At 43.0% G+C, this 26,259-nt stretch overlaps 1 protein-coding gene across 1 annotated transcript in view; it reads left to right on the top strand.

The window, feature by feature from the left end:
• The first annotated feature begins 753 nt into the window (after nt 1-753).
• The window catches only part of LOC121288156 (sodium/myo-inositol cotransporter 2-like), a 111,416-nt gene continuing 85,910 nt past the window's right edge, over nt 754-26,259 (top strand). The window contains exons 1-3 of the mRNA XM_041206553.1: nt 754-912; nt 11,678-11,749; nt 11,831-11,935. Of these exons, the coding sequence (XP_041062487.1) occupies nt 754-912; nt 11,678-11,749; nt 11,831-11,935 (336 nt within the window). The remainder of the gene's footprint in view (nt 913-11,677; nt 11,750-11,830; nt 11,936-26,259) is intronic.

Raw genomic sequence — 26,259 nt, forward strand, 5'->3', positions numbered from 1 at the left:
TGAAATCAGAACCACACTCAAGAATCTACTCCCCACCCCTTTAATTATCTTCTTGCTTACTCTTTAATTTACCATTGTTTATCTCCCAGGCAGCTTGGTCACATGATCAGTTACAGGAAGCAAGTTGTTTTCTACAAGAAATCATCTTCCAGAGAAACCTATTTCTTAAAGGGGCCACCACCCCAACATAAACTACAGGGTTTCCCCCCAAAGCACATGAGCAATCACATGATGCAAATCTAAAAGTAAAGAATTAGAAGTCTTCACTGGTTGGAAGTTTTATCCAATGCATAACTGAACCACAGGATCCAGGTTTATCTCCTAGTCCATGCTAAATTAGATTATATCAGCTGGGATAGAGGTAGAGGAATTTAGGCTCCATCTGGTTTTAATGCTATTGAATTGAGGGGGAAATCAGCCACTGTTTCATCTCCTGGTCACTGTTCAGGTGAGTGCTGGAGTTCGTACATCTATGAATTTCAGATGAGGACGAGGCAGTCCTTGGCTACTTTATCTTTAATGATTACATAGCCTGTGGAAACTTACTATGAAGATGCACGCATAAAAAGTATCACTTAGATGAGAATATTGATGCCCATGGAACTACACTCCTACTATTACTACATTTGGGAACAAAAAGGGAAAGAAAAACTAGGGAGGAACAGAGTCTATCTCTATATAAAAAGTGTATATATTATATTCCATTTATATAAGTCTATTTGATTCTTCTATTTTACGGTCAAGGTCTGAAGTATGAAGATGATCACAGAGAACCCTTTCTTCAGGACACACAAAGACCCTGCCAGCACGTTAGGCCCTGAAGAATATGTCATCACGCATCAGAAACTAAATATCCCTGACACTGCTGTCTTTGCCATTTACCTTGTATTTATCTTAGCTGTAGGATTCTGGGTAAGGTCTCTGTTTACTAAACTGCTGTCTGAAAACAGACTCTTGATTAATATTTCATCTTCTATGTCCTTTGAAGAAGTAGTCTCGACATCAGGAGTTGGTTTGAAAATCAACAGTTGCAGAGATTAAGCGTGCACTTGGACCCCAAAATTTTGACTCAGAAAAAGGATAGATGAATCAGCCAGATGTGTTAACTGCAGCTGGAAGTGGGGTGGATCCTACGGTCTCAATGATTTCGCTTCAATTTTGTGTGCAATCATTTTTCATTGGGGTGGATGCCTTTGGAGGATTTTCTGCCTGTTTCACTTAAATTGAAGGAAGATATCTGGGAATTACTTTCAGGCACCTTTCACAATTTCTTTAGCCTGCTGCAAAACTAGCAGGCTTGAATCTTGCTGAAGCCAGTAATCAGATTCCAAGCATTTATTTCGGAATGGTAGTTGATCCTGGAGGGGATTGGTTACGTTCCCTAAGAGACCCACTTGCTCCACCAGGAGCAGAGGACTAGAAGAAGGCATTTCCCTTTAGGGCTTCCTTTGTGCCAAGGGGGCGACATGACAGTGCTCTCACATTCCATCAGTGATCCAGATCAAGCGAGTTAATGTACCTTTGCAGATTTGAGTGGCCTGCTCCAACCTGTCCCTGTTACAGGGACTCAGGCCAATAGCGAAGTCAGGTGAAGGTTCCATTCCATCATGTTTGTAGCGCAAATCAATGAATTTTGTGCCCTTGTTGTTTCCTACATTTTAAAATTCATTTTTAACATGTGAATTTTGATGAACTAATTGGGGAAATGGTTGGTCTCAGTTGCAGAACCTGAGAAGCTGAGTGAGTTGAATTAACAACTATCACGCCTGTGAATTCTTTGTTCTAACCATGTATGATGGTGAGAGAAGGATTCTCTGTCAGATTGATCAATAGTGAGAACCCTTGACAACTATCAATAGAATTAGTGTCTGAATGAAATTTTGCCAGCACAAGCTTCAGCCAAGCTCACATCTTCCAGTGCAATGTCAAGCTCCATCTATTATTCGCACTGATTTTCAGGAAGAGGTCATTAGCAGGTCAAGGAGGTAAATTATCATTATTTTTCCAATTTTTTTCCTTTTCTTGGTTCCAAAGATCCAGTTCAAGGGTCAACAACAAGTTACGATGATAGTGTGTTTACAGCTTATACGAGCAAGTGCACTTACTAACTGAGTCTAACACTGCCGCTACCCAAGTTCCAGGTATGTGGACCTTAATCAAAAATCCCATCGGGGCGGAGGAGGGGTTAAAATATCAGGATTGATCAATCGGACATCATTCTCATCTGTTTAAAATTTAACAAAGATAAATCAAGCCATCACTAAGGCTCCCACAAAACACATGAGGGGACCAAATTAAAATTTAAAAGTTTTTTTTATTCATTCATGGGTTGCGGGCACCGCAGGCTAGGCTAGCGTTTATTGCCCATCCCTAATTGCCCTTGAGAAGGTGGTGGTGAGTTGTCTTCTTGAACCACTGCAGTCGCTGTGTTGTAGGTACTCCCACAGTGCTGTTAGGGAATTCCAGGATATCGACCCAACGAAAGTGAATGAACGCCAATAGATTTCGAAGGCAGGATGGTGAGTGGCTTGGAGGCGAGCTTCCAGGTGATGGTGTTTCCATGTGTCTGATGCCCTTGCCCCTCTAGGTGGTAGTGGTCGTGGGTTTGGAAAGTGCTGTTGACGGAGCCTTGGTGAGTTCCTGCAGCGCATCTTGTAGATCGTACACACTGCTTCTCTGTTTGTCGGTGGTGGAAGGAGTGAACGTTTGTGGATGGGGTACTAATCAAGTGGGTTGCTTTGTCCTAGATGGTGTCAAGCTTCTTAAGGGTTGTTGGGGTCCAGGCAAGTAGAGAGTATTCCAACACACTGCTGACTTGTGCCTTGTAGATAGACTTTGGGGAGTCAGGAAATGAGTTACTTGCCACACGATTCCCAGCTTCTGACCTGTTCTTGCAGCCACAGTATTTATATGGCTAGTTTAGTTTCTGGTTAATGGTAACCCCCAGGATATTGATAGTAGGGGATTCAGCGATGGTAATGCCATTGAATGTCACGAGGTGGTAGTTAGATTCTCTTTTGTTGGAGACGGTCATTGCCTGGCACTTGTGTGGTGCGAATGTTACTTGCCACTTGTCAGCCCAAGCTTGTCCAGGTCTTGCTGCATTTGGACATGGAATGCTTCAGTATCTGAGGAGTTGCGAATGGTGCTGAACATTGTGCAATCATTAGCGAACATCCCCACTTCTGACCTTATGATGGAAGGAAGGTCATTGATGAAACAGCTTAAGATGGTTGGGCCTAGGATCCTACCCTGAGGGACTCCTGCAGTGATGTCCTGGAGGTGAGTTGATTGACCTCCAACAACCACAACCATCTTTCTTTGTGCTAGGTTTGACTCCAACTAGTGGAGAGTTTACTCCTGATTCCTATTGACTCCAGTTTTGCTAGGGCTCCTTGATGCCATACTTGGTCAAATGCTGCTTTGATGTTAAGGACAGTCACTCTCGCTTCATGTCCTCAAGTCACAGCATGATTACATAATTAATTCTGTGACTTAAAATGAATAGTGAGTGAGGGGAAGGCCTGAACTGCGGGATTCCCAGCAGCCAATCCAAGGCAGTGGAGATGGTGGCAAAGTGGTAATCCAGAGGCCCAGGGGCATGATCTCAAATCCCACATAGCAGCTGGTGGAATTTTAAATTCAAGTAATTCATAAATATGGAATTAAAAGCTAGTCTCAGTAACGGTGACCATAAAATTATCAATTGTTGCAGAAAACCCATCTGGTTCACTAATGTCCTTTAGGGATGGAAATCTTCCACCCTTCCTGTTCTGGCCAACATGTGCCTCCAGATTCATAGCAATGTGGTTGACTCTTAACTGCCTTCTGGAATGGCCTGCAAAGCCATTCAGTTTGAGGGCAAATTAGGGATGGGTAACAAATGCTGACCTTGCCAGTGGTGCCCATATCTCTCGAAATAATTTTAAAAAGTAGCCCCACTGCCTTCTCTATCTTTTCAATCATAACCCTGTTAAGCTCCTTCTCCTACCAGTTGTGACCACATTGTTCTCTCCCTCCTCTTGATCATGACCCCATTGTTTCCTATCTTCTCCCAAGCATGATTCATTGTCCTCTCCCCACCTACCCCTGCACTGATTATGACCCAGTTGTTTTCTCCCCACTCTGGTTAAAGGTCCCTTGTCCTCTTCACCTTTCTGATCACAACCACATTGTCCACTCCCTCTCCTGGTCATGATCCCATTTTTCTCTTCCCCTCCTGATCATGACCATATTGTCATCTCACCCCTTCCAATTATGATCCCATTGCCCTCGTGTTCCCCTTGTTCATAATCCATTGTCCTCTCCAGTGGCTCAGTGATGCTATGGACGACTACCTTATCCACCGAGCCACTGGAATGTCCAACATTTTCTTTAAAATCTGAAACGATGAAAGAGATAAAATTGGATTGCCCCCAAATATAGGCATGATATGCGACTAACCCAGTTACTTATGATGCAAGCAGTACACAAAATTCATGCTGCTTGTTCATTTACATGAAAGGTACATGCAACCCAGCATTAAATACTCTGTAGAGGGGTTGCCTACCTCATCAAGAGGCTCAAGTTCATGCAAGGCTAATGCTACTTAAAGGCAGCCTTACCACTTAAAGAGCAGGAGTTAGTACTGCAAGTGGCTGGGGAAGAGAGCCAGATCTGGGAGAAGAGTGAAAATGACCCAGGTTCTCACATGCAACATTAGAGACCTTGGCGCAGGAAGTCAATGGGATGTGTGAGTTTCTTTATTTACAGGAGGCCACAAGACCCTATAGACATATTCTCAGGAAGCAATGGGCAGATATTTGTCACAATCAGTTCACGGACTGTCTGAGGACCTGGATGCCATGCCCAAAAAATTCAATGACCTCACAAGAGTAGTCAAGGTCAATGAGTTCATCTTCATACGCTATATGTTTACACTTGAACAACTACCCCAGGCACTGCTCAATTTGCCAGCCCCATTTCACTCACCCACCATCAGTCTCATGACTCATGCTTCACATTCATGACTTCACCCCATTCTCAGACACTTAGCACTGTGGCAATCCACACACTGCCAGGTGTTCAACAATATCTGTCAAATCACCGAAACATATTGCACCACACTCATTGATACACTTCCCTTGTGGGACAAGGTGGTGCATAGCCAGAGGCTGTGGCAGCTAACCGGCGAAGGACAGGCACAGGTGCACTAGCCATCATTGAAGAGGCAGTTCTTGCCAACATTGTAATGGCCTCAACTGAGATTATGGCTAGCAGTAGGGCTAAAACTGTTGAAGATTGTGATATTCTAATACCTAATCTTCCTTTTCAATCTCATTTCTCAACCTCTTCTGACTTAGAAGCTGCAGATGGTTCAAGTGTGCAACTGACTTTCCACTCACCACAATCCTACCCTGAAGCAAATGTAAGGAAAACATGGTTAGTTGATTTCTGTGTGGAATATTGGATAATTTGTTTAGTGGTGGCTTATACTTCAACATTGCTAAACATGCAAGACAATGGTCCAGAAAAGAAGGAGTGTTCTTGAATGGGGAATTGGGATTGTGTTCATTGGTACAAGTCAGGTGAGCCGATGATGGACAGCCTGACAAGAAGGAGGACTTTTTTTGTTATCTTCACTCTGCCGTCTCCTTCTTAGCTCCTCTCCATATGCCTGGTGGTAAACAAAGACTTTGCCCTCGTGATGGTGAGGTTGTGCAGGATGCAACAGTACATGAATTGGGATATGTGCTCTGGGACATTCTGGAGGGTTCCTTCAGGGTTATTCAGTGGAAGATTGTAGTTCAATGATATTTTGTGTGGCATTATGTCTCTCATTATTTGCACACTCAAGTCATGAGCTGGGGGACAGCCCTCATTGTCCTGTAGACACACAGAGGTCCCTCGGAGTGGCTCAAATGCTGAGGGTACAGCAGACTGGCACAGAATAAAGGCATCATGACTGCTGCCAGCACAGGGCATTGATCTATATGATGCTCTGTGTATGGTCATACACCAGCTGAGGGAGTGAGTGTCTTTGTGGTTGTAATACATTTCTGAATTTAAATGCAGTATCTGCAAAGCAACATGTGCATAGTGAGTACCACCATACACCATTGGGAAGCCTGTTATTCAGGCAAAGCCATGTGCTTACTCCACCTGTTTCTCTCCGGAAAGAGAGAAAGCAATGTATTCGCCACTCTTTGCATACATTAATACAGCAATGAACTGTGAAATATTGGAGATGTCCTCAGCTCCAGCCAGAAAGGAGTCCAGTGCAAAGATATTCATGGCCATGGCCACTGTCACTTTCACGGCCACTAGCACATTTGCCTATAAGACATGACAGGTTTTAGTGAGTACCTCCTCAGTGAATCAGAGACATCACACATACTGTTCCTGGATTAGGTTGTGATTGGACAAATGCTTCATGAAGATCCTGATGTTATGTTAATAAGACATGAAAGAAATCCAAACTGTATACTTCAAACTTTATTTTGTTTTTGCTATTTTTAAAATGGACTTTCTGCTGAACCCAACAAGGTGGCTGCAACAAGTCACATGACCACAGGATTGGCCCTTTGTTCTGGAAGCTACCAACAGGCGTTACAAGAACAAAAGAATTCTCCTCTCATCATCGTGGAATCTCACACCCAATAGTAAGGACAATATAATCACAAAACCAGGGGACTCGCAGATTGAAACTCATTATTCCTACAGAGTTGTTAATAGACCCAACTCACACCTGGGACTATCCAGGTCCATTTTAAAAGGGGACTATTGAGGGGACAATGGATGTCACCTGCGTCTTGATAAGCTGACCCCTCTAGTGGGATCAGAGGGTCTGCCCGGACAATGGGTCCCTGAAACAAGAACCTCAACATGGATGGTAACTCTTTAAAAAGCTAATGGTTGGAACATTATCAGTCCTGAAACTAAAGCCAGTCTCAGACATAAGATAAAAATGCCTTTTGAAACCATTGTGGAGAAAGAAGCTCACATGACTCGAGTGACCATTTTGAAATCTCTATACTCCTTTCAGAACTGAGAAACCCTCACTTTGCTGAATTACCAACTAATCGAACAGATCTGCAGCAGGACTCCCAGCTGACCAAGCAGCTGGTCACTGTGCCTCAACTTGTCAAAGCCTGTTTGATTTTAAAAGTCTCTGATCATTGCTTGCCAAGCTGTCTAAAAACAAAAATCACATGGTGCTGCGTTGTCATTCATTTCAAGGATTTTTATGTTGCTGGCTCCAACCAGGAACTCATCTGGACTGAACTCCACCATGAAGAAAACACCCTCTGAACTATGACTTCCCAGACTCTGGAAATCACGCGAACTAAATGACTGAAGCCATCGCTGGATATGACTCAAACAAAAGGAACTTTCTGGCATTCAGTGAGTTGCTACCTTGTTACCTCTGAAGCTATGCTAACGACCCAGAAAGCTGCAGAAGACCAACTTCCAAGGGAATTATGCAAAGGCTATTTACATTTCTCAAGCCAGGCCTGGCCATCTGCTAGGACAAAGGACCCTGAAACCTCTTTTAAAATTCTTAATGGTTGAAACATTAGCAATCCCAAGAATCCAGACCGAGGAGTATATATCCTTTGTCAAAGCCAAAGTGGGGAAGTGGGAGTCACATGATATCACCCCCCACCCCCAGCCCCCAGGCTAGTGGAATCTGTAATATTGCCTTGTGGAGCTGCAAAGCTAAGTCCGCTATCTTTCATCAACTAAGCAGCAGCTCAGAAAGAGGGCTCTGTCCAGAATGCCTGGCCCCATCTACAATGTTTCTACTGCAACTTCTGAACTTATGTACCATCGCCTATAAGACTAATTCACCTCTATGTGCCCATCTCACTGTGGAAGTCATCTTTACTGAAAAAGTTGATTATCCAGCATCAGTTTCAGCCTGCTGATTCTCTGTGAAGGAATAAACCATTGGACTTTTGATTCCAGACTCTGGACTCATGTGAAAAATAATTCTTATTTTCTCTGTGGTCTTTGCCCTATACCTCTCTTTTCTTTATCCCTCTTTTACTGTATAAATTAAAAAAGGGTGGGGGAAGGGAATGTTGCTAACCTTCTTCCCATGTTTTGAGTGTGTATAAAGTAAACTAACCCTCTAAGTTTATCCTATCTTGAATGTTCAGTGGGGTTATTAATAGAAAATTGGATCACACCACAACTGAGGGTTTGGAAACACACTACCACTTATAAACAGGTAAATCAAGAATCAAAAACACCTTTCTGTTTACAGATGGGTGGTGAGAGGGGAAATCAGTGTTGTCTAAGTTAAACTTCCTACTGTTATCCATAGTTATAAAACCCCTATCTCTTCTATCCTTCTTACAGTGTGTGTGTGTGTATATATGTGTGTGTGTGCGTGTGTGTGCGTGCGTGAGGTTGTGAACAGTTCCCCCGCACCCCCCCCCCACCCCCTCCAATCCCGCCCCCAGGTGCGAATGTGAAATAAACTCACCTTCTGAATTAATCATAAAGAGAGTTTGCTGCACCTTACTTATAACATTGGAACATTGGACCACACAAACTGAGGGTTTGAGCAAACACGCCATAGCCTACTTAAAAATAATTCAAAAACACCTCTGCTTATGAACCGATGGGAAGAGTATAAAGAAGTTCAGCTTGCCTATCTCCTGATCGTAATACTGGATAGATATGATCTCTTGCTGGAAACCCCTCTCCTCCTCTTCATCCTCCTTCCTCTTCAAGCAGTTTATCCTCCTCTGTGTCACATTTGCTCTGCTGCAGGCCAAGGTTAGAAGCTACAGCAGCCATAACTTGGAGCACGTGGTATGAGCAGAACACTTGAAGTGAGAACCAAAGCCTTCACCATGTGCCATATCCATGTGCCAACCTTCACCAACTTTAAATAGCAGCACAAACCCCGAAACACTTCTTCTAACTCACTAACAGCCAGTAGAAATTATCAGTAACTAACCTGAAAATTATTGATGACCCCCTTTAAGTAGCTCTGCTGAAAGCATGTTCAGCTGTTTAGGTTATGTGAGGGTGTTAGCTGGAGCACTGAGATTGAAAATAGCACCGCTGGTGTCAGGTCAGCATTACATGCTGACTGATGTCACAAGCTGTCTACTCTATGTACATCTGATGCATCCTTCCAACTGAGGGTTTGTATTGACAATGCCATTTGGACCCTAAATGACACCAATAGTGCCAAAAATGTAGGCACTACAGCTGTGAATTTTGTGGCTGATGTGCTATGACTTGCTTTGCTCTTATTTTAAGAAAGTAATATCTATTCCTTTATAGTAGCTGCCACATTAGTTGGATCAATAATTGCTTCCAGACTATTCTCCATAAATGATTTCAGCTCCCATCGATTTTTAACTGAAGCAGCTCTAATTTGTTATATAACTTAACTTAAATGATAAGCAGTTCTTCAGGGACCAATTGTTAAATTTATTGTAATGCCAACTTTTGATCAATGATGTGTTATAATCCCCAGATGAGGTTACCCCTGGACAAGCCTGATCTCGGAGTGGAAACCAGTTTGATGGATCTTAACTTTTATTTTGTTTGTTTAGATACGTGGAGAGTAGCGATGGAACAGAGGCACAGGAGTCAAAAGAATAAAACATTTATTCAACAAGTAAAGATGAACTATATTACCATACCAAGTACACAGCCCATGTAAACCTATGGCACCCTGTGGGCAGGCACACCACGCTCTGAAACCAAGTGACAGATGCCACCTCAAACAGATGCTATAGATCTCTCAGCTTCCCGCAGATGCTTGTCATACCCTGAGCCAACCAGCCCCATTGAACTCTGTCTTTCATTCGGGGGTTTCCAATCTCCACGACCTCGCCTTGGAATCTTCTCCGAAACTGACATTTTGCTCAGACACCTTCTACAAGGGTTCACCTCCAGGGTATCGAACTCCCTTTCTGATGTTCCTCTTCCCTGGGTGACCACAGGCACTCAAGCTGTCTTCCATGCACTCTCTTTCACCAACTCAGCGATAACAGTGCACCACTGCTTCACATGCCCATAGTTGTCTCTTTGAACCTTCTTGCAAGCTGGTCTGACATTAAATCTGAAGCTTGGAGCCTTTCTCTCTGCTTCTCACTCTTAACTTCACTTAACAGTACCTTTTCCCAGGTTCCTGTCCCTCCTTTAACTAGAAGGTCTTCTTTGGACTTTCTCTTCTTCCACTCCCCTTGACTTTGGAGATTTTTCTTAGCTTGGGACTTGCTATCTGTCCCCCTATAGGCTGCTTCTGCTTGACAGCTGCCTTCAAACCAGCTGAACTCAAACAGCTTCCAAAACAAACTGCTGTCTTTCTTCTTGTGTGTGTGCACCTGTGGGAGGAACCTGCCTATCTGCGTGCACCCCCGCAACTTCCCCCCCCCTCCACCGTTGCTAAGTAACAGCACTGTTCTTCCTACTCTTGTGTGTTTACTTTCACTTTATAGGGTTGTAAATGTCTCATTAGAAATGCAAGCAGCCTCTTAAAATGAAACTAAAACTCCATTTGACTTTTCTTAACACACAAATACGGAAATACAAATCAAACTTAAACTTTAAAGCTAAAACTCATTCCTAACACGCACAAATACAAGTTTAACTTACTTAAACTATCTGTATTTCCTAACAAATGACAGTAATTCTTGCTAATAAGATGAGTAGTTTTCCCATCCTTATCATCTTCCTGTCACAGCCTTTGTTTTCTGGGGTCCTCAGTCCTTAGCTATCTGTATTCAGGCTCATTGCCTCAGTTGGTTAGGGTTCCTCATTCCAACCCCAGGGCACTTTACATTGGAATGGCAAGGAGCCATAGACCTTGGAGAGTAGCGTTTGAAATTATTATCATGGCTTTCCCATCTGGCCCACACCACTGACAATATCACAGGAGATCCAATGGTAAGAGTCTTCCCTGTTCTTTGGAACTTTGGAATCATATCAGATATTTCTTATCCTACATTATTTTCAATACTTCAGGACACTCCAAAGCAATTCACAGCCAGTTAAGTATTTTGAAATATAGCCATTATTGTAAAGAAGCCATGGCAGCCAGTTTCTGTACAAGATCCCACAAAAGAATGAGATAAATGGCCAGATAATTTATTTTTTGGAGTACTAGTTGAGTGATGAATATTGGCTAGGACATTGAGGCAACTGTCCTTCACTTCTTCGAATAGTTCTATGAAATCTTTTGCATCCACCTGAAAGAGTAGATGAGGCATCAGCTTAAGATCTCATCCAAAAGATGGCATTGGTGTAAACAATTAGTGGGAATAGTAGATTGTCACTCATGGCTCACGTAATTATTTCACAAGTATTTTTTGGGTCCTGCAACCCCTACCTTTCCCTTCATCCTGTCAGATGTGTAACATTGCCCTACCTAAAACAAACAACAATTTTTATCTATATAACACATTTGACATAATAAAGTATTCCAAGATGCTTCACATTGCATTATAAAACAAAGTATGACACGGAGCCATATAAGGAGGCACTGGGTCAAATGACCAAAAGCTTGGTCAAAGAGGTAGGCCTTAGGGAGTGTCCTAAATGAGGAAAGTGAAATAGTGAGGCAGAGAGGTGTAGAGAGGGTATTCCAGATCTTAGGGTCTAATTGTCTTAGATTAACAAAGTTGTCTTAGATTAAGAATGATGCATTGTTTCTGATTTTTTTTGTTAGTCTATGTACAATAGAAAGAGAAGCACTGTCAAAAGCTATTTTTTGGCGGAAAGGAAGATGACTTGGTGGCCAGTGAGTATTTTGTATTATACCTTCATTGGGCGACCAGCATTTGATGCTTTCTGTTCTAAGACTTCTATTTTTTTTGCATAGATTGGAGCATCGCTGTTTGCCAGCAATGTGGGCAGTGGCCATTTTATTGGATTGGCTGGGAGTGGAGCATCCACTGGAATCGCTGTTACTGTGTTTGAGTGGAGTGTAAGTTATTTCACACATTAACATTTTTATTTATAAAAAGTTTCAAACTAAAGCAGTCATAGAAACACAATTCAGCCATCCAAACCCGAGCCGGTTCTGCCATTCAATGAAATCATGGTTAATTTGTATTTTAACTCCATCCATCTATCTTGGCACCATGTGGCGCAAATTTAAGGTTTTGGGAAAGAGATGCAGGGGGCTGTAAGGAAGCACATTTTTCCGCAACAAGTGGTAACAACCTGGAAGTCGTTGCCTATGAGGGCAGTGGAAATGGAAACGATGAATGATATCAAAAGGAAATTGAATTGGTACTTGAGGGAAATAAACAAAGGGTTACAGGGATAAAGCAGGGGAATCAGACTGATTAGATTGGATTGCTGTACAGAGAACTGGCATGGACCCAATGTTCCAAATGGCTTTCTTCTGTATTAATGTAATTCTATGATCCGTGGCTGGCAAAAATCTGTTAAGATTAAATTATTAATTGAGCTAGCATCTATTGCTTTTTATGCAAGAGAGTTCCACACTTCTACTCCCCTTTGTGTGAAGAAGTGTTTCCCAACTCCTTTCCTGATCAGGAGCCCTGGTAAATTTCTAGTGAAAACACCAAGACCAATATATATCCTTTCTAAGGTACAATGTTCAGAACTGTACACAGTACTCCAGTGATCTAATCAGGGCTTTGTATAGCTTTGCAAATAGTCTTCCACATTATATTCTAGCCCTCTAGTTACAAAGGAAACATTCTAATAGCTTTTTAGATTACTTTTTGTATTCAACTGCTACATTTTATTGATCTGTGTAAGTACACACTTAAATCTCATTGGACCTTTTATTCTTTCATGAGATGTGAATGTTGCAGGCAAGGCCAGCATTTGTTGCTCACCTCTAATTTCCCTTGAGAAGGTGGTGGTGGTGCTTTCCTGAGCCACTGTTGTCCATATTGAAGGAATACCCAGTTAGGAAAGGAGTTCCAGCTTTTTGACCCAGTGACAGTGAAGGAACAGCAATATAGTTTCAAGTCAGGATAGTGTGTGGTTTGGAGGGGAATTTGCAGGGGGGTGTCCCCAGGTGTCTGTTACCCTTGACGTTCCAGGTGGTAGAGGTTGCAGGTTTGAATGGTGCTGTCAAAGGATGTTTAAGCTAGTTGCGGCAGTGCATCTTGTATATGGTTCGGGCTGCTATATGGTAGCATTGTATATGGTACAGCACACACAAATGGTGTGTGTGGTGATGATGAAGTGAATGTTTAAGGTGGTGGATGGGGTGCCAATCAAGCGAGTTGCACTGACATGGATTGTGACTAGCTTCTTGTGAGTGGTTGGAGCTGCACCCATTCAGGCAAGTGGAGAGTATTCCATTACACTCCTGACTTGCGTCTTGTAGATGATGGACAGGCTTTGGGGAGTCAGGAGGTGACTTACTTGCCACAGAATTCACAGACTCTGATCTGCATGCAACCAGAGTATTTTTATCATTGGTCCAGTTCAGTTTCTGGTCAATGGTAGCCCCAGGATGCTGACAATGGGGGATTCAGTGATGGTAATGCCATTGAACATTAAGGGGAGATGGTTAGAATCTCTCTTGTTGGAGATGGTCATTGTCTGGCACTAGTTGGTGCAAATGTTACTTGCCATTTATCAGCTCAAGCCTGAATGCTGTTCAGGTCTCGCTGCTTGTACATAGAGACTGCTTCAGTATCTGAGGAGTTGTTGAACATTGTGCAACAATCAGCGAACATCCCCACTTCTGACCTTATGATGGAGGGAAAGTAATTGATGAAGCAGCTGAAGATGGTTTGGCCAAGGAAACAACGCTGCAGCAATGGCCTGGGGCTTAGATGTTTGGTCTCCAACAACTACAATCATCTTCCTTTGTGCTGGGTATGTCTCCTGCCAGTGGAGTTTTCTCTCTGATTCCCATTTTTTATATTTGTATGGCTGGGGAAGCAGTTATAGTTCGATGTTGAGGTTAACAATCCATTCAATGGCTTCAAATGACAAATGGTTATGATGCTGCCAGGAATGGGTCTCTCAGGGCAGAAGTTCAGTTTGTGGGTGATTGTCTGACTTTGATGGCCAGAGTCACAACTTGAGCTGTTTCTCATGCTCAATTTGTGGAGCAAGTGGTCACATCTTCCCTAGCCCACCCTCAAGCAGTGGGGGGGGGGGGGGGGGAATGGGGGGGGGGGAGTTATCAAGATTTTCCGTGGAAGGTTGAAACCTGGAATTTCACTACTCGGGTCAGTTACCAGGAGCTGCTCCATCAAGAGCTGGGGCTGCCTTCAGTCTGTAGGGTGTGGAGTGTGTTCCAGTAGGGACTATGGGATTTCAGATGGGTGTGTAGAACTTTTTAAGGCTCTGTGTCAATGGTGGTGCTTTGTTAGCTCTCAGCTGGTTGTGTTCTTTAAGAAAAATGTTTTCCCTGTGGACATCAGGAGGTTTAATGTGTGCTAGCACAGGAAGCCATTTGAGCTGTGTTTGCCTTGACCTTCCAGAAATAATCCTCATGGCTTCTGAGACGTGGATATCTATCACGTTTGTGTGGCAGCTCCTGAACCAGATTGAGCAGCAGTGCTCTGCTGCTGGGTACACCAGGGCAAGTGAAGCAGTGCATACTGTGTTGGCTCTGTTACCCCAGATCATAACGTTAGTCTCTGTATGAGATTCACTCCAATTTTGACCTTTGCTCTGGTGTCCTGAAGGTGTTGCCATTAAATCAATGTACTGTGTGAAGAGTGATGCCAAGGTATTTTGACACTGGGTCGAGGGTGAGTGGTCGACAGAACTAGGCTTGAAGTTCTCCATTGGCCTTCAAGTTGTTTAGGTGGAAAGCTGAAACGAGAATCTTGGCAGTGTTTTGTCAAAGTCACCATTTTCTGAAACCGAGAAGTTGTTTACCAACATCCACGGCACAGGCACTGTTCCAAACACTTGGCACTAATCCAAGGTAGTGACCATTGCCAAGTCAGAGAAACCACTTGATGCCCCATGCAGCTACCCTGTGCCTATGACACAGTGTGGCACACAGGCTTGCTGCTGAAACTCTCCAAAATCATCTGCTGTGTGGTGGAGTCTCTCAGGATTGCCCCAGAGGAGACAGACTTCTTAAGCCCTTACACACAAGAGGAAGTGGATATTGTCCTGACAACAATCAAGGTCAGGCAAAGCAACAGGAGTTGGTGCGATTTACAAAGAATTCCTGAAGAACATTGGATCACAGGGAAGGAACTAATCAACTCTATGATCAGCAATTGACACCTCTGTCTGCACCTTGGAGATCAAATCAACCACTCAGGCATAACTAACAGCAGGCTCCCACAGGGATCAGTCCCCACACCAGCTCCCTTCAACATATATACCAGTGACCTCCCTCCCACAAAGTCAAACACTGTTCACATGTGGTCATGGCTCTCCAGGATAAAGAGCTTCAGGACATTGAGAAAACACTCACTGAAGATCTGTGTTTTCTGAAAGACAGTTCCTGGCTTCAGGTCTTTCTGGAATTCAGACTCAATATGTGAGGTCAGTGTCAGGATCTGCTCAGTGCACTTGCAGCCTGTGCAAAAACTGACCTGTTGCGGCAGCATCACTGCTTTCAGGGTAGGAGTCAGTCTGTTTAACAGGATGCATTCCAGGACCTTGGAGCGAGTGATGGGGTGGGAGCTGCATGGGGCATTGAATGGTTTCCCTAGCTTGGCAAGGGCTGCTATTTGAATTTGCGTCAGGTATTTGGAATAGTGCCTCTGCTGTGGATGTTGGTAAACGGTTTTGCTAGCCACTTTCTTCTCTGTGATCCAATGTTCTTCAGGAATTCTTTGCAAATCCCATCAACTCCTGTTGCTTTACCTGACTTGATTGCCATCTGGGTGGTGTCCACTTCCTCTTGTGTGTAGGAGCTTAAGAAGTCTGTGGTCTGGGGCAGTTTTTGGTTGATAATCTGACTTGGATGGTCACAGTCATAACCTGAGCTGTTCCTCATGCTCCACTTGTTGAGCAAGTGGCCACATCTTCCCTGGCCCCTCCTAAAGCGGTCAAGGGTTTACCATCTGCATATCGGTCCTGATGGCTGGTAGCTTTGAGTTTATTAGCAACTGTGAAGCGACAGCATCAGCATTGAATCTGGGCCACTGGTGTGGTTATTGCTTGACTGTTGCCAGGGTAGGAGTTTCCATGCCTTTCAGCTTGAGTGCGTGCAGTCAATCTTCTCTGTTATTGCCTGCCATTTTATGAGGTGCACTCCATCAAGGCATTTGAGGAATGCTGTTGCTACATCATGGTCTTTGTTTTCCCTGTGTTCTTCCAGGAGCCATTCACTTTCTGGGGTCCAGCAAGGGATGGAAGTTTTTCTGTACCCTGATGTTATAAAGTTGATTTTTCAGGCAGCTTTTCTTGATGGAAACATTGAACTTTATTTACAAAACAGCTGCAGCAGCTGCATTTGAGCATCTAACTCTAAAACTAAAGAAGATCTCTCCTAGAGGTTCCCCATGCTGCTAACTTATTGGTTTACACAGATCATGTGATCTTACAACATAGGGTTATTCTTACATCTACAGTCCTACAGTTATCAAAACTATAATTACTACATTCCTCCCTCTTTAACTTTTCTGTACATTTAGTATTTACAAGGATATTTATCTCAAGACATTACAATATTTACACAGGTCATGAAATTACAAGTTCAGTTTTTCAGGTGATTTCCTGATCTGTGTGGAACTCCATAACTCCATGATTTCCAATTCTTTGGCAGAAACCACATTCTCTGGAATTGCACTAACATCAGGTACCTCATTAGGTGCAGGCAGTTCAGTGTCTTCCACTCCAACATCAGAGACATTGGGTATGTCTATCCTTGGTTGAGCAACTTCAACAGGAACCACAGGTTCATCAAAGGTTACAGGTGGAACATCATTTTGCTGGAATATCTCTTTCCTTCTTAAATGATCCACATATTTACGGGTGACCTGGCCCTCCACTTTTAGGTGGAATGACAATGGTCTGGTCACAGAGCTTACTTTACCAGGTAACCACTTCGGTGCTCCACCGAAATTCCTAACATATACTATTTCTCTAACAGTAAATTGTGGCTCACGACTATGCAAATCATGAATCGCTTTTTGGTTCTCTTGACTTTTCTCCACCTTCTCTTCCAAATTAGGAAGTATCAGGCTTAGCCTTGTTCAAAGTCAGCACCTCATCAATAATTCTGTAGGTGTTGCTTCTGTCGTAGTGTGGGGGGTTGTTCTGTAGTGAAATAGGAAATGAGCAAATTTAGTTTCCAATGATTCACCTGGTAACTTTTTCATTCCCAACTTTTATTGCCTTTTCAGAACCTTCTTCTTCCTATCACAGTGTTTGGTCTCAGCCTTCTTTGTGACTTCACTATTGGCCAGACTTCTTTCAGGTGAAATATCAGTTTGTCTTGGTTCAGTAGTTGAGCTCCCCATGACTTCATTATCTATTCACACCTTGGAAAATTATACGACTTTTCCTTTCAAAGCCCCTTTAGCTTCAATAAGCTGATTCTTCAGCTCTTCTGTCTCCTTCTTGTATCTGTTGGCTTCCTCCTGCAACCTTGAACATTGCTGCGTCTTCTCTGCCGACTGTTTCTTCAGTTTGTTCGGAGTGACATTAAATTTTCATGTTTCTCTTTGTAATTTTCCAGAGGCACAAACTTTGACCAGAGGGATCCTTGTGGTCTATGAAGGCCTTTCAACAGATTTTCCTTTTCTATGCGAATTTCACTTGCTTCATCTTGAATTCTGTAATTCAGCAGAGTCTCCTGCTGTTCTTCCATATCGTTTAAGACAGCCTTCATTTTTTTCATCCAGTTATAGCCCTTAGACTCTCCAGGCTCTTTCTGAAGTACCTTGCTTGTTCCTTTTTCAACTCAGGAACTTTTCTTCACTTCCCTTTGAAATCTCGCCAATCTGGGTTAATTTCCCTCAGCCAATTTCGACCTAGAAGGCTACCTTCTAATACCATCACTGGTAGCTGTGCTATCTGGTGTTTATAATGAAGTTACTCTAGTGATACTTTTTACCTGGATTTCTTCACATGTGTACATTTTCAACTTGACAGAGGTTTGTTCCAAATTTAATTATTGAGCACCTTTATTTAAATATCTGAAAGTGTGTTCTCCTACTACAGTGGTAGAAGCATCTGTGTCTACTTCCATTTTTAAGGGTTTACCATTCACATGCAATGTGACAGTAATTGGCTGTCTTCCCAACTTTCATGTTGAATAAGGAATAAATGTCAGAATTGGTTGTTTCTGGCTCTTCCACCCTATATACTTCGGTGGACTATTTGTCCTGCTTGGAAGCCTGTTTCAATCTTGCTTTGCAATCTTTCAATATGTGTCCACTTTTGTGACAAAAATAACACTTCATCTTTTTAAGTTGCCAATCGTTAGGAGTATAATTATTTTTTATTGACGTGAAAACAGTTTTCAAATTTGCTGCTAAGCTGTTTCCTCTAAATTTATGGTTAGCTTTGCAATGGAGTCCTAGCTTTTCACACCACTTAAGGCTGACTGTTCCTGCCGAGCCAGGAGAACAGTGCCATTTTGCACACCTTGAATCATTTGTAAATCCCTTACGCTTTCTTAAAATCAAGATCCACTTTAGCCAGCCATCTTCGCTGAATAGCATCCTCTTGCACACTACGGACCAAACGGCTCCTGAACGTGTCATTCAGGGTTTCACCGACATCACATTATTCCATTAGTAGTTTTAAGTTTGCCACATAGGTAGCAATGGTTTTCCTGGGGGATCTATTCCGTGAATTGAACCTGAACCTCTGCATTGTGACCGAGGGCTTGGGTTGGAAATGTCCCTTAACGGAGTCTACTAATCCACTGAAGGTCTTCAAATCAGGGGCACGGGGGCTGTCAAGCTTTAAATTAAACTGTAGGTCTTGCTCCCACAAATACTTAGGAGAATCGCTCTCCTCTTTTCCTCCTCCATGATTTTGTTGGCTTGAAAGTAGAATGCAAGATGTTCTATATATTGAGACCAGTCATCTGTGGCTGGTTCAAAAGGATCGATTCTGCCAAACTGTGGCATCTCAAATGAGTATATCTTCCTTTCTTTTTAATTATCTTAGATACTCACAATCACTGGGCCGAGGGACAATACCGGATCTGATCCCATCCTTGTCGCCAGTTTGTTATAAGGCAACTTTTCTTGATGGAAACATTGAACTTTATTTATAAGACAGCAGCAGCAATTATATGTACGCGTCTAACTCTATAACTAAAGAAGAACGCACTCCGCGAGGTTCCTCTGCTGCTAACGCATTGGTTTACACAGATCATCTGACCTTACAACACAGGATGATTCTTAAAGCTACAGTCCTACATTAATCAAAACTATTACTACTACACCTGGGTAATAAAATTAATGGCTGCAAGCTTGAGAAGTCGAGTAAAGCAGTTGTTTTCGGAGAGGGGTGGGATCTGGCTAATGGTTTTTTCCATCTGCTGTAGACACCTCAGTTGTCCTTCCACAGCTTCCAGCATGGTTTTGGCTTTAGGTTTATATGAGTGAGGGTTGGGCGATGTTGGAAGTGGGGGGACATGGGCAGCACTTATTGGGAACACATCATTGGTTGGTCATTGCTGCTGTGGATCATGATGTAAAGATCAGTCCTTCTTTCACCTGGCAGAATAGATGTGCCAGGCTGCTTTGCTTTGTACATAAGCTTTAAGTCATGCACAAAGGCCCAGCCTGATAGTTGTTCTTCCGCAGTGTCGTTACTGAGGTACCCCCACATGCAATATTGGCTACTGAAGTCACCAATGTAAATATGTGGGTTGCTGCAGGCTGTGTTATGATGTTAGGCCACAGGTCATTTGGTGACCTGTATACATTTGTGATGGGGAGCGTACCTACTTTGATGGAGATGGAGTAGAGGTCATCTGATTTTAGGTCTTCTGGATCTTTGGTGAGGCTTTCCTTTGATCCAGGTGGCTAGGCCATAAGTCTTATTATCCTTACTTGCAATGAGTTGGTACCTGGAAATGTCAGCTTGATGGCTGGGGTGGTCCATGAGGTGGGATTCTTGTAGGGTGACTATGTCCACATTCCTGTCAAAGAGTTCTTTTGCAATTAGCTCACATTTTGCCCAGGTGAAGCCTTCAATGTTGAGCTGGCATATTCTTGATGCTGCTCCTTTTCTTTGTTGTTCCTGAGAGAATCCATTTTCCAGTGGTTGTTTAGTGCTTGGACCAGGAGCCTGGTGGCCATCGTTTGGTTGCCTTCTTGATAGCATTAATTTGCAGGTTTTCCAGTTGGAAAATTCCCATTGACTTCAATTTTGCTAGGGCTTCTTGATGCCAGACTTGGTCAAGTGTTGCCTTGACAACTGTTTTGTTCATATTTGGACTAATGCTGTAATGAAGTCTGGAGTTGAGTAGCCCTGGCATAAACTGAGTATTGCTGTGCAGGTTATTGCCGAGTAATTGTTGCATGATAGCACTGTTGAAGACACCTATTAATTTGCAATGATCGAGAGTAGACTGTTGAGGCAGTATTTGGCTGGATTGGATCTGTCCTTTTTGCGGTAGGACAATTTTCCACATTCAGCGGTAGATGTCAGCATTGTAGCTGTACTAAAACAGCTTGGCTAAGGGTGCAGTTTGTTCTGGAGCACAAGCCTTCAATACTTCTGCCAAGATGCTGTCAGGGCCCATAGCCTTTGCTACATCCGGTGCCTTCAGCTGTTTCTTGATATCATGTAGAATGAATCTAATAGGCTAAAGACTTCATGCCGGATCTCTCAAGAGGAGGCCAAGTTGAATCACCCACTTAGTTCTCCTGGCTGAAAATGGTTATAAATGTTTCAGCCTTAACTTATTCACTGACATCCTGGGCTCCCCCATCATTGAGGGTGGGATGTTTGTGGAGCCTTCTCCTCTAAATGGACCTCTAAAGTTCCTAGCATTTTAGGTTATTTAAATAATATTCAGTTCTTTACTTTATTGGCTCAAAAATGGGTGATCTCACACTTAACTTCGATGAAATTCATCTGCCTCAGTTTGTAATAAAAGCAAAATACTCCAGATGCTGAAGATCTGAAATAAAAACAGAAAGTACTGGAAAAACTCAGTCGGTCTGGCAACATGTCTGGAGAGAGAAATAGAGTTGATGTTTGCCTCAGTTTTGCCCACTCGCTTTAACTAACAACATCTCTTTGTAATTTTATGCTCCTGTCTACACCTGTTAAGATACTGCCAATCTATCATTGATAAACTTGGATATTTGGTTCTCTGTTGTACCATCTAAGTCATTAATAAATATTGTGGGCTGGAGTTTACGGGGCAACATAGTCCCCTGACTAAAACGTTGGTAAGGGGCCTGCCAGAATGGCTGTCCCGCTGTCATTTAATGGCCAGTTTCCTCATCAAATTCAGGGAAGCAGTCAGTGCCCGCTGAAGTGAGCATTTTGAAGATGTCCTCAAACAAAACTGTGTCTTTGACTTTAAATGTTCTCAACTCCATTCCTCAATACCCCATCTGGCTCAGCCTCCGCATCACCCTGGTCTGAAAAGGCCAATTATCATATACAGATTTTATGTATTTCTTTTTATTGCTTATGATCAATATCATTGCCTGTAAAAGGGGTGTTTTTTCTTACTCTCAGAATGATTGTCCCAATTTAAATAATCCCAGCAGCAAGCTTTTTGTGAGTTTTAAGTATGAAGAAGGTTATTTATTATCACACCATTGGCACGGATGTTTAAAATGCAACATCTCACTTGACTCACAGTCACTATCACACACATAAAGATTAGATAGGGATGAAGGTGAAACAATACAATTACAATTTATGATTGTCTCAGTCTCTTTTGTGGCAGGCCTGAAGTTTCTTAGATGAGTTGATGCTTTAGTTGAATTGAAGGCCTTGTGAACTGCGAGGCTTCTTGTAGTTGAATTTCCAGGAGGCTGGTTCTCAGGTGAACCCAAAGTTGGAACGGGTTGGGGGGATGTCCTTCACCCACTTTCAAGGCACTGCTGCTTATTACTTTGGCTGTTTAGATGACTTGCAGCTGGTTCAATGGCTTTCTGATGGAACTTTGTCCACAGAACAGCTCCCTGTCATTTTATCAATGGTAGACAACAAAATATCCTTCCTACAATGTGACCTGTGCAATCCCATTTTTTACCCACCCTCCAAAAAGTGGTGGCATGTTGACTATACATCCTGCACCATCACCTGACACTCCAAAATCCAGTCTGGGTAAGGGGCCATTACAACACAATGGAAGGTTGATGGGATCCATCTATGCCTGCCTAACATGCACCAAGCCCTGATGCCACCCTCACCTCGTCCACTGCGCAACAGAAAGATTGGCCAGCCAGAAAGCCACAGTTTGTCTGTTGATGACCCACTGCCCAAATATAAGGGAATGCAAATTCCCTGGATGGCTGTGAACATCCACACCTAACCAGGCACCTGGCTGAGACTCAGGGTCATCTGGAGCCCAGAATGTTAAAGGCTATATATGCCATAAATGCCAGCTCAACAGTCCACTTTTGTTCAAAATTCCAAAGCACAGATTGAAAGTTCACAACACCCTGGAACAGGAGACGTATGACAAGTGAAAAACAACAAAGCCTCTGGAGCAGATGAAGTCTCAGCTGAAATTCTGAAAACACAGCAGAGATATACTCCTTACATGGCAGCTCATCCTCATATCCCACATCTGGGAAGTGCAGTGCATGCCACAGGATCTCAGAGATGTTGTGATTGTGACTATATTCAAGAAGGGAGACAAATTTGATTGAGTTAACTACTGTCTGCCACAGGGATAATCATTGCAAACACCTCAAATGTCTCCTCCAGGTGGCTGAACAGCTCCTTCCAGAGTTTCAGTGTGGTTTTCACCCATTGAGAAGCACCACAGACATAGAACCATAGAACCATAGAACAGTTACGGCACAGAAGGAGGCCATTCATCCCATCTTGTCCATGCCTGCCCGAGGATATCCAGGTACCCTTTCTAATCCCACCTTCCTGCACCCAGTCCATAGCCCTGCAGCTTACAGCACTTAAGGTGCAGATCCAGGTACTTTTTAAAAGTGTTTAGAGTTTCTGCTTCTACCATGGCCTTCACTACGCGGCAGATCCAAGGAAAATGCAAGGAACAGCAACATCTGCTGTATGTGGCCTTTTACAACCTCACAAAAGCCTTCGAATCTTTCAACGGTGGAGGCTCATGTAATATCTTCCTCAAATTTGGTTGCCCTCATAGGTTTATCACCATCCTCCACCTACTCCATGATGATATGCAAGCTGTGATCCTCACCAACAGAATTAGCGCACATCCTATCTCAGTGAGGAGTGGGGTCAAACAAGGCTATATCATAGCACCGACCTGCTTCTCCATCTTCCTTACTGCAATACGGCACATCACCTCCTGAAATTTGGTCACAAGCATGGAGATAATTTACAGAACTGACAGGAAACTGCTCAATCTACGCTGTCTTCAATCCAGAGACCAAAATCACTCCAACTTCAGTCATTGAGTCCCAGTATCCTGAGACACTTGTGGTGCACTCACCCAGAAACTGAGCTCCAGTCATTGTCAACTCTTTCGCCAAAGCGTATAAGAAAATGGGCCCTTGAATAAACACTCAGAAAATTAAGGCCCCCTTCCAACCAGCTCCCAACCCAACACCTCCTCGATTAAGACCAATTGCCATTTTCCATTTCATGGAAGCCTCTTCTCAATGAAGACAGACTTAGATGATGAAATTCATTATCTCCTCCAATGTGCCAGCTCAACCTTCAGCCAACTGAAGTAAGGAGTATTTGATATCCAGTATCTCAAACCCGAGACTCAGGTCACGGTTTACAGGGCAGCAGTGATCCCCATCCTATATACTTTGAAGACTTGGACATGGTACAAAAACTGTGCTCCCCATGGTTCCCTAACTAAAAAGTTGTCCAGCAGCCCGCCTACAAAAAAGTGGGCTGCTCTGCACTCATTATAGGCTCAGCGGGGTTTTAATTGGCTCAGGGTGAGACTTCCACCTCCATCTGGGGAGGAAGTCCCGACTTAGACAGCTACCAACCAATCCAATTGGCTGGCACCTCTGCAATCCCAGAAGAACCCGGTTCAAGTGGTGGCCACTGCTGGAGCTACAGAGGAGGTTATGGAGACTGGACTGAAGTTGAGCCCATTTTATTGGTAGGCCCTATCATGGTGCTGAAGGGTTATGTACTGTTTTCAAATTTGATGTTGAAGGACAATTATCTATTCTTTCAACTGTTTATTTTCTTGCTCAGCTCCTGTCCTCTCACTCCGCATTTCAGTGTCGTTGCTGACAGTGCCAATGCAGCTTTTTCTGAAGTAGCATTCAATTTTCTTTTTAACTCCCCATGTTTTTCCAGGGGCATGTATCAGTCCTTCAAAGAGCCTTTCAAGGCCGCAACTACTTTGAGTATCTTTCCTGCCAGCTGTACATCTGGTTGAGTTTTCCTAGCTCCTGTTTCAATTTACCAAGCATTGAAACAAGGGCCATTATTTCCTCCTGATACCTTTGTGATGTCTCAGAAATTTGTTTGTTTAGATCTTGAACAGCTTGGTTCATTGAAGACTTTAGTTTATCGTACATTTTCAAAGGTACATGCTTAGCTTGAATCTTGTGTTTCAAATCTTCCAGTTAAGTTTTGCAATGAACATTTTCTGATTTTACTTCTGCTTTTTCTTGGTCTGCCTGCCATAGGGCTTTGTCCTTGTCGTTCACTGACAGTTACTGGTAGAGTTCTGGAAACATGTTGGGGGTCTCCAAAAAATAACTTCTGGAAAGTTCTCTACCTCTCTGGTGACAACATTTGATTTGTCCAGGTACTGTCTTTTACCCTTTAGTTGTTTTGCTGGAGTTTTTCTATGCCATTTTTTAAAGCTGTGCATGCTCCTCAACTTGAAAATTAAAATATTCATCCAAGGCTCTTAATAGTTCCTCGAAGTTGTTTGAGGATTAATCAATATTAGGATTACTTGTTCCGCAGCTTCACCAAACCTGTATAAAAAAGTATTAGTGCGAACTTCTGATTTTTTACTGAGACCTAATGTACTCCAATAATTTAAAAATTCTCCTCTCAACAATGTCACATTTCCCATTGGGTTTGGCCCTTGGATAAGTCCAAACTGATCTGGTCAGTTGAAATTTTGATCCATGGTAATTTTTTTGCAGTTACAGCTTTGAATGTTGCAGCCCTTTTAAGAATGGCTACGCAGTAGCCAGTTATTTCTCTCTGCTCTTCTTCCCATGATTGTTGGATTTTTAAAATCTTATTATCTCTGTGGAACCTTCAAATTAATAGTTATGGCCAACAGTTTGCTCCTCTGAGCTTTTGAACTCATTTTAATGGTGACTTTTTGCTCTATCTTCAGTTTTTTTTAACCTTTCTCTAGAGCTTTGTCTGGATTTCAAGATGCCATCACTTTTTACTCAGGGACAAAGGGATTTCCCGCACTTGCTGATTTTGTCTGGCTCTGTAAATTGGTGATGGCATTCTTCTTGAAAAAAATTTAACAATGACTTCCTCGATCAGCTGCCTGCCAACTTCTCTGATGCAGCTGTTTACTTTGTAAACTGTTGAATTGGTCAAATTGGAGCTTCTGCTTGTTTTCTAGTGAGCTGGGCTATCACGATATTCCTGAAATATTTATTTAATTCATTTTCTTTTCTCTCTCAGAGGAGCTTGGACGTGTTTAGGCTCTGACTTGAGGAGGGTTTTAGCAATGGGTTTTTTTCAAACGGCGCTTCTGACACTGAATTATTTAAAGGAGATCTCAGGACTTGCTGCAGCCTGGAATTTTAAAAGATGTAGCTCACCTTTGCAGGTTCTGTTGACTCTGCGCTCTGAAGCTGTACCTCCAAAGAAGATTCAATAGAATCTTTTGCTGCCGTAAGGAAATTGAAATCTCTGCCTTCATCTTCCAGGCCTTTCTCTAGGGCATTTTCTGATGATTTTTCCTCTGCGCCTCTGCTTCCATAGGAGCTTCTTTTCAGGTCAGAATGCCTTGTGGAATTTTCCTCAGTCTTCCAGCATTTTGGTTTGTCTCTGCATTTTAGTGAGATTCTGGGTTCTTAATCCCATTGCTGCCACCACATGGAGAGGGTGTTGGTTATGGATTGCTGTGTCTTAAAAAAGACTCCATAGTCTTTTGTAGGTTAACTGTAAGTCTTTATTAACTACTAAGAATTATTTACACATGTACAGTAAAGGGTACAAGCTAGGTGATGTCTCCATGCTTAGGCCTATACACGTCTCTGCTCAACACCATACTGGCCCTGGGCCTGGATC

Source organism: Carcharodon carcharias, chromosome 15 (genome assembly GCF_017639515.1).
Source record: "Carcharodon carcharias isolate sCarCar2 chromosome 15, sCarCar2.pri, whole genome shotgun sequence".
NCBI lineage: Eukaryota > Metazoa > Chordata > Chondrichthyes > Lamniformes > Lamnidae > Carcharodon > Carcharodon carcharias.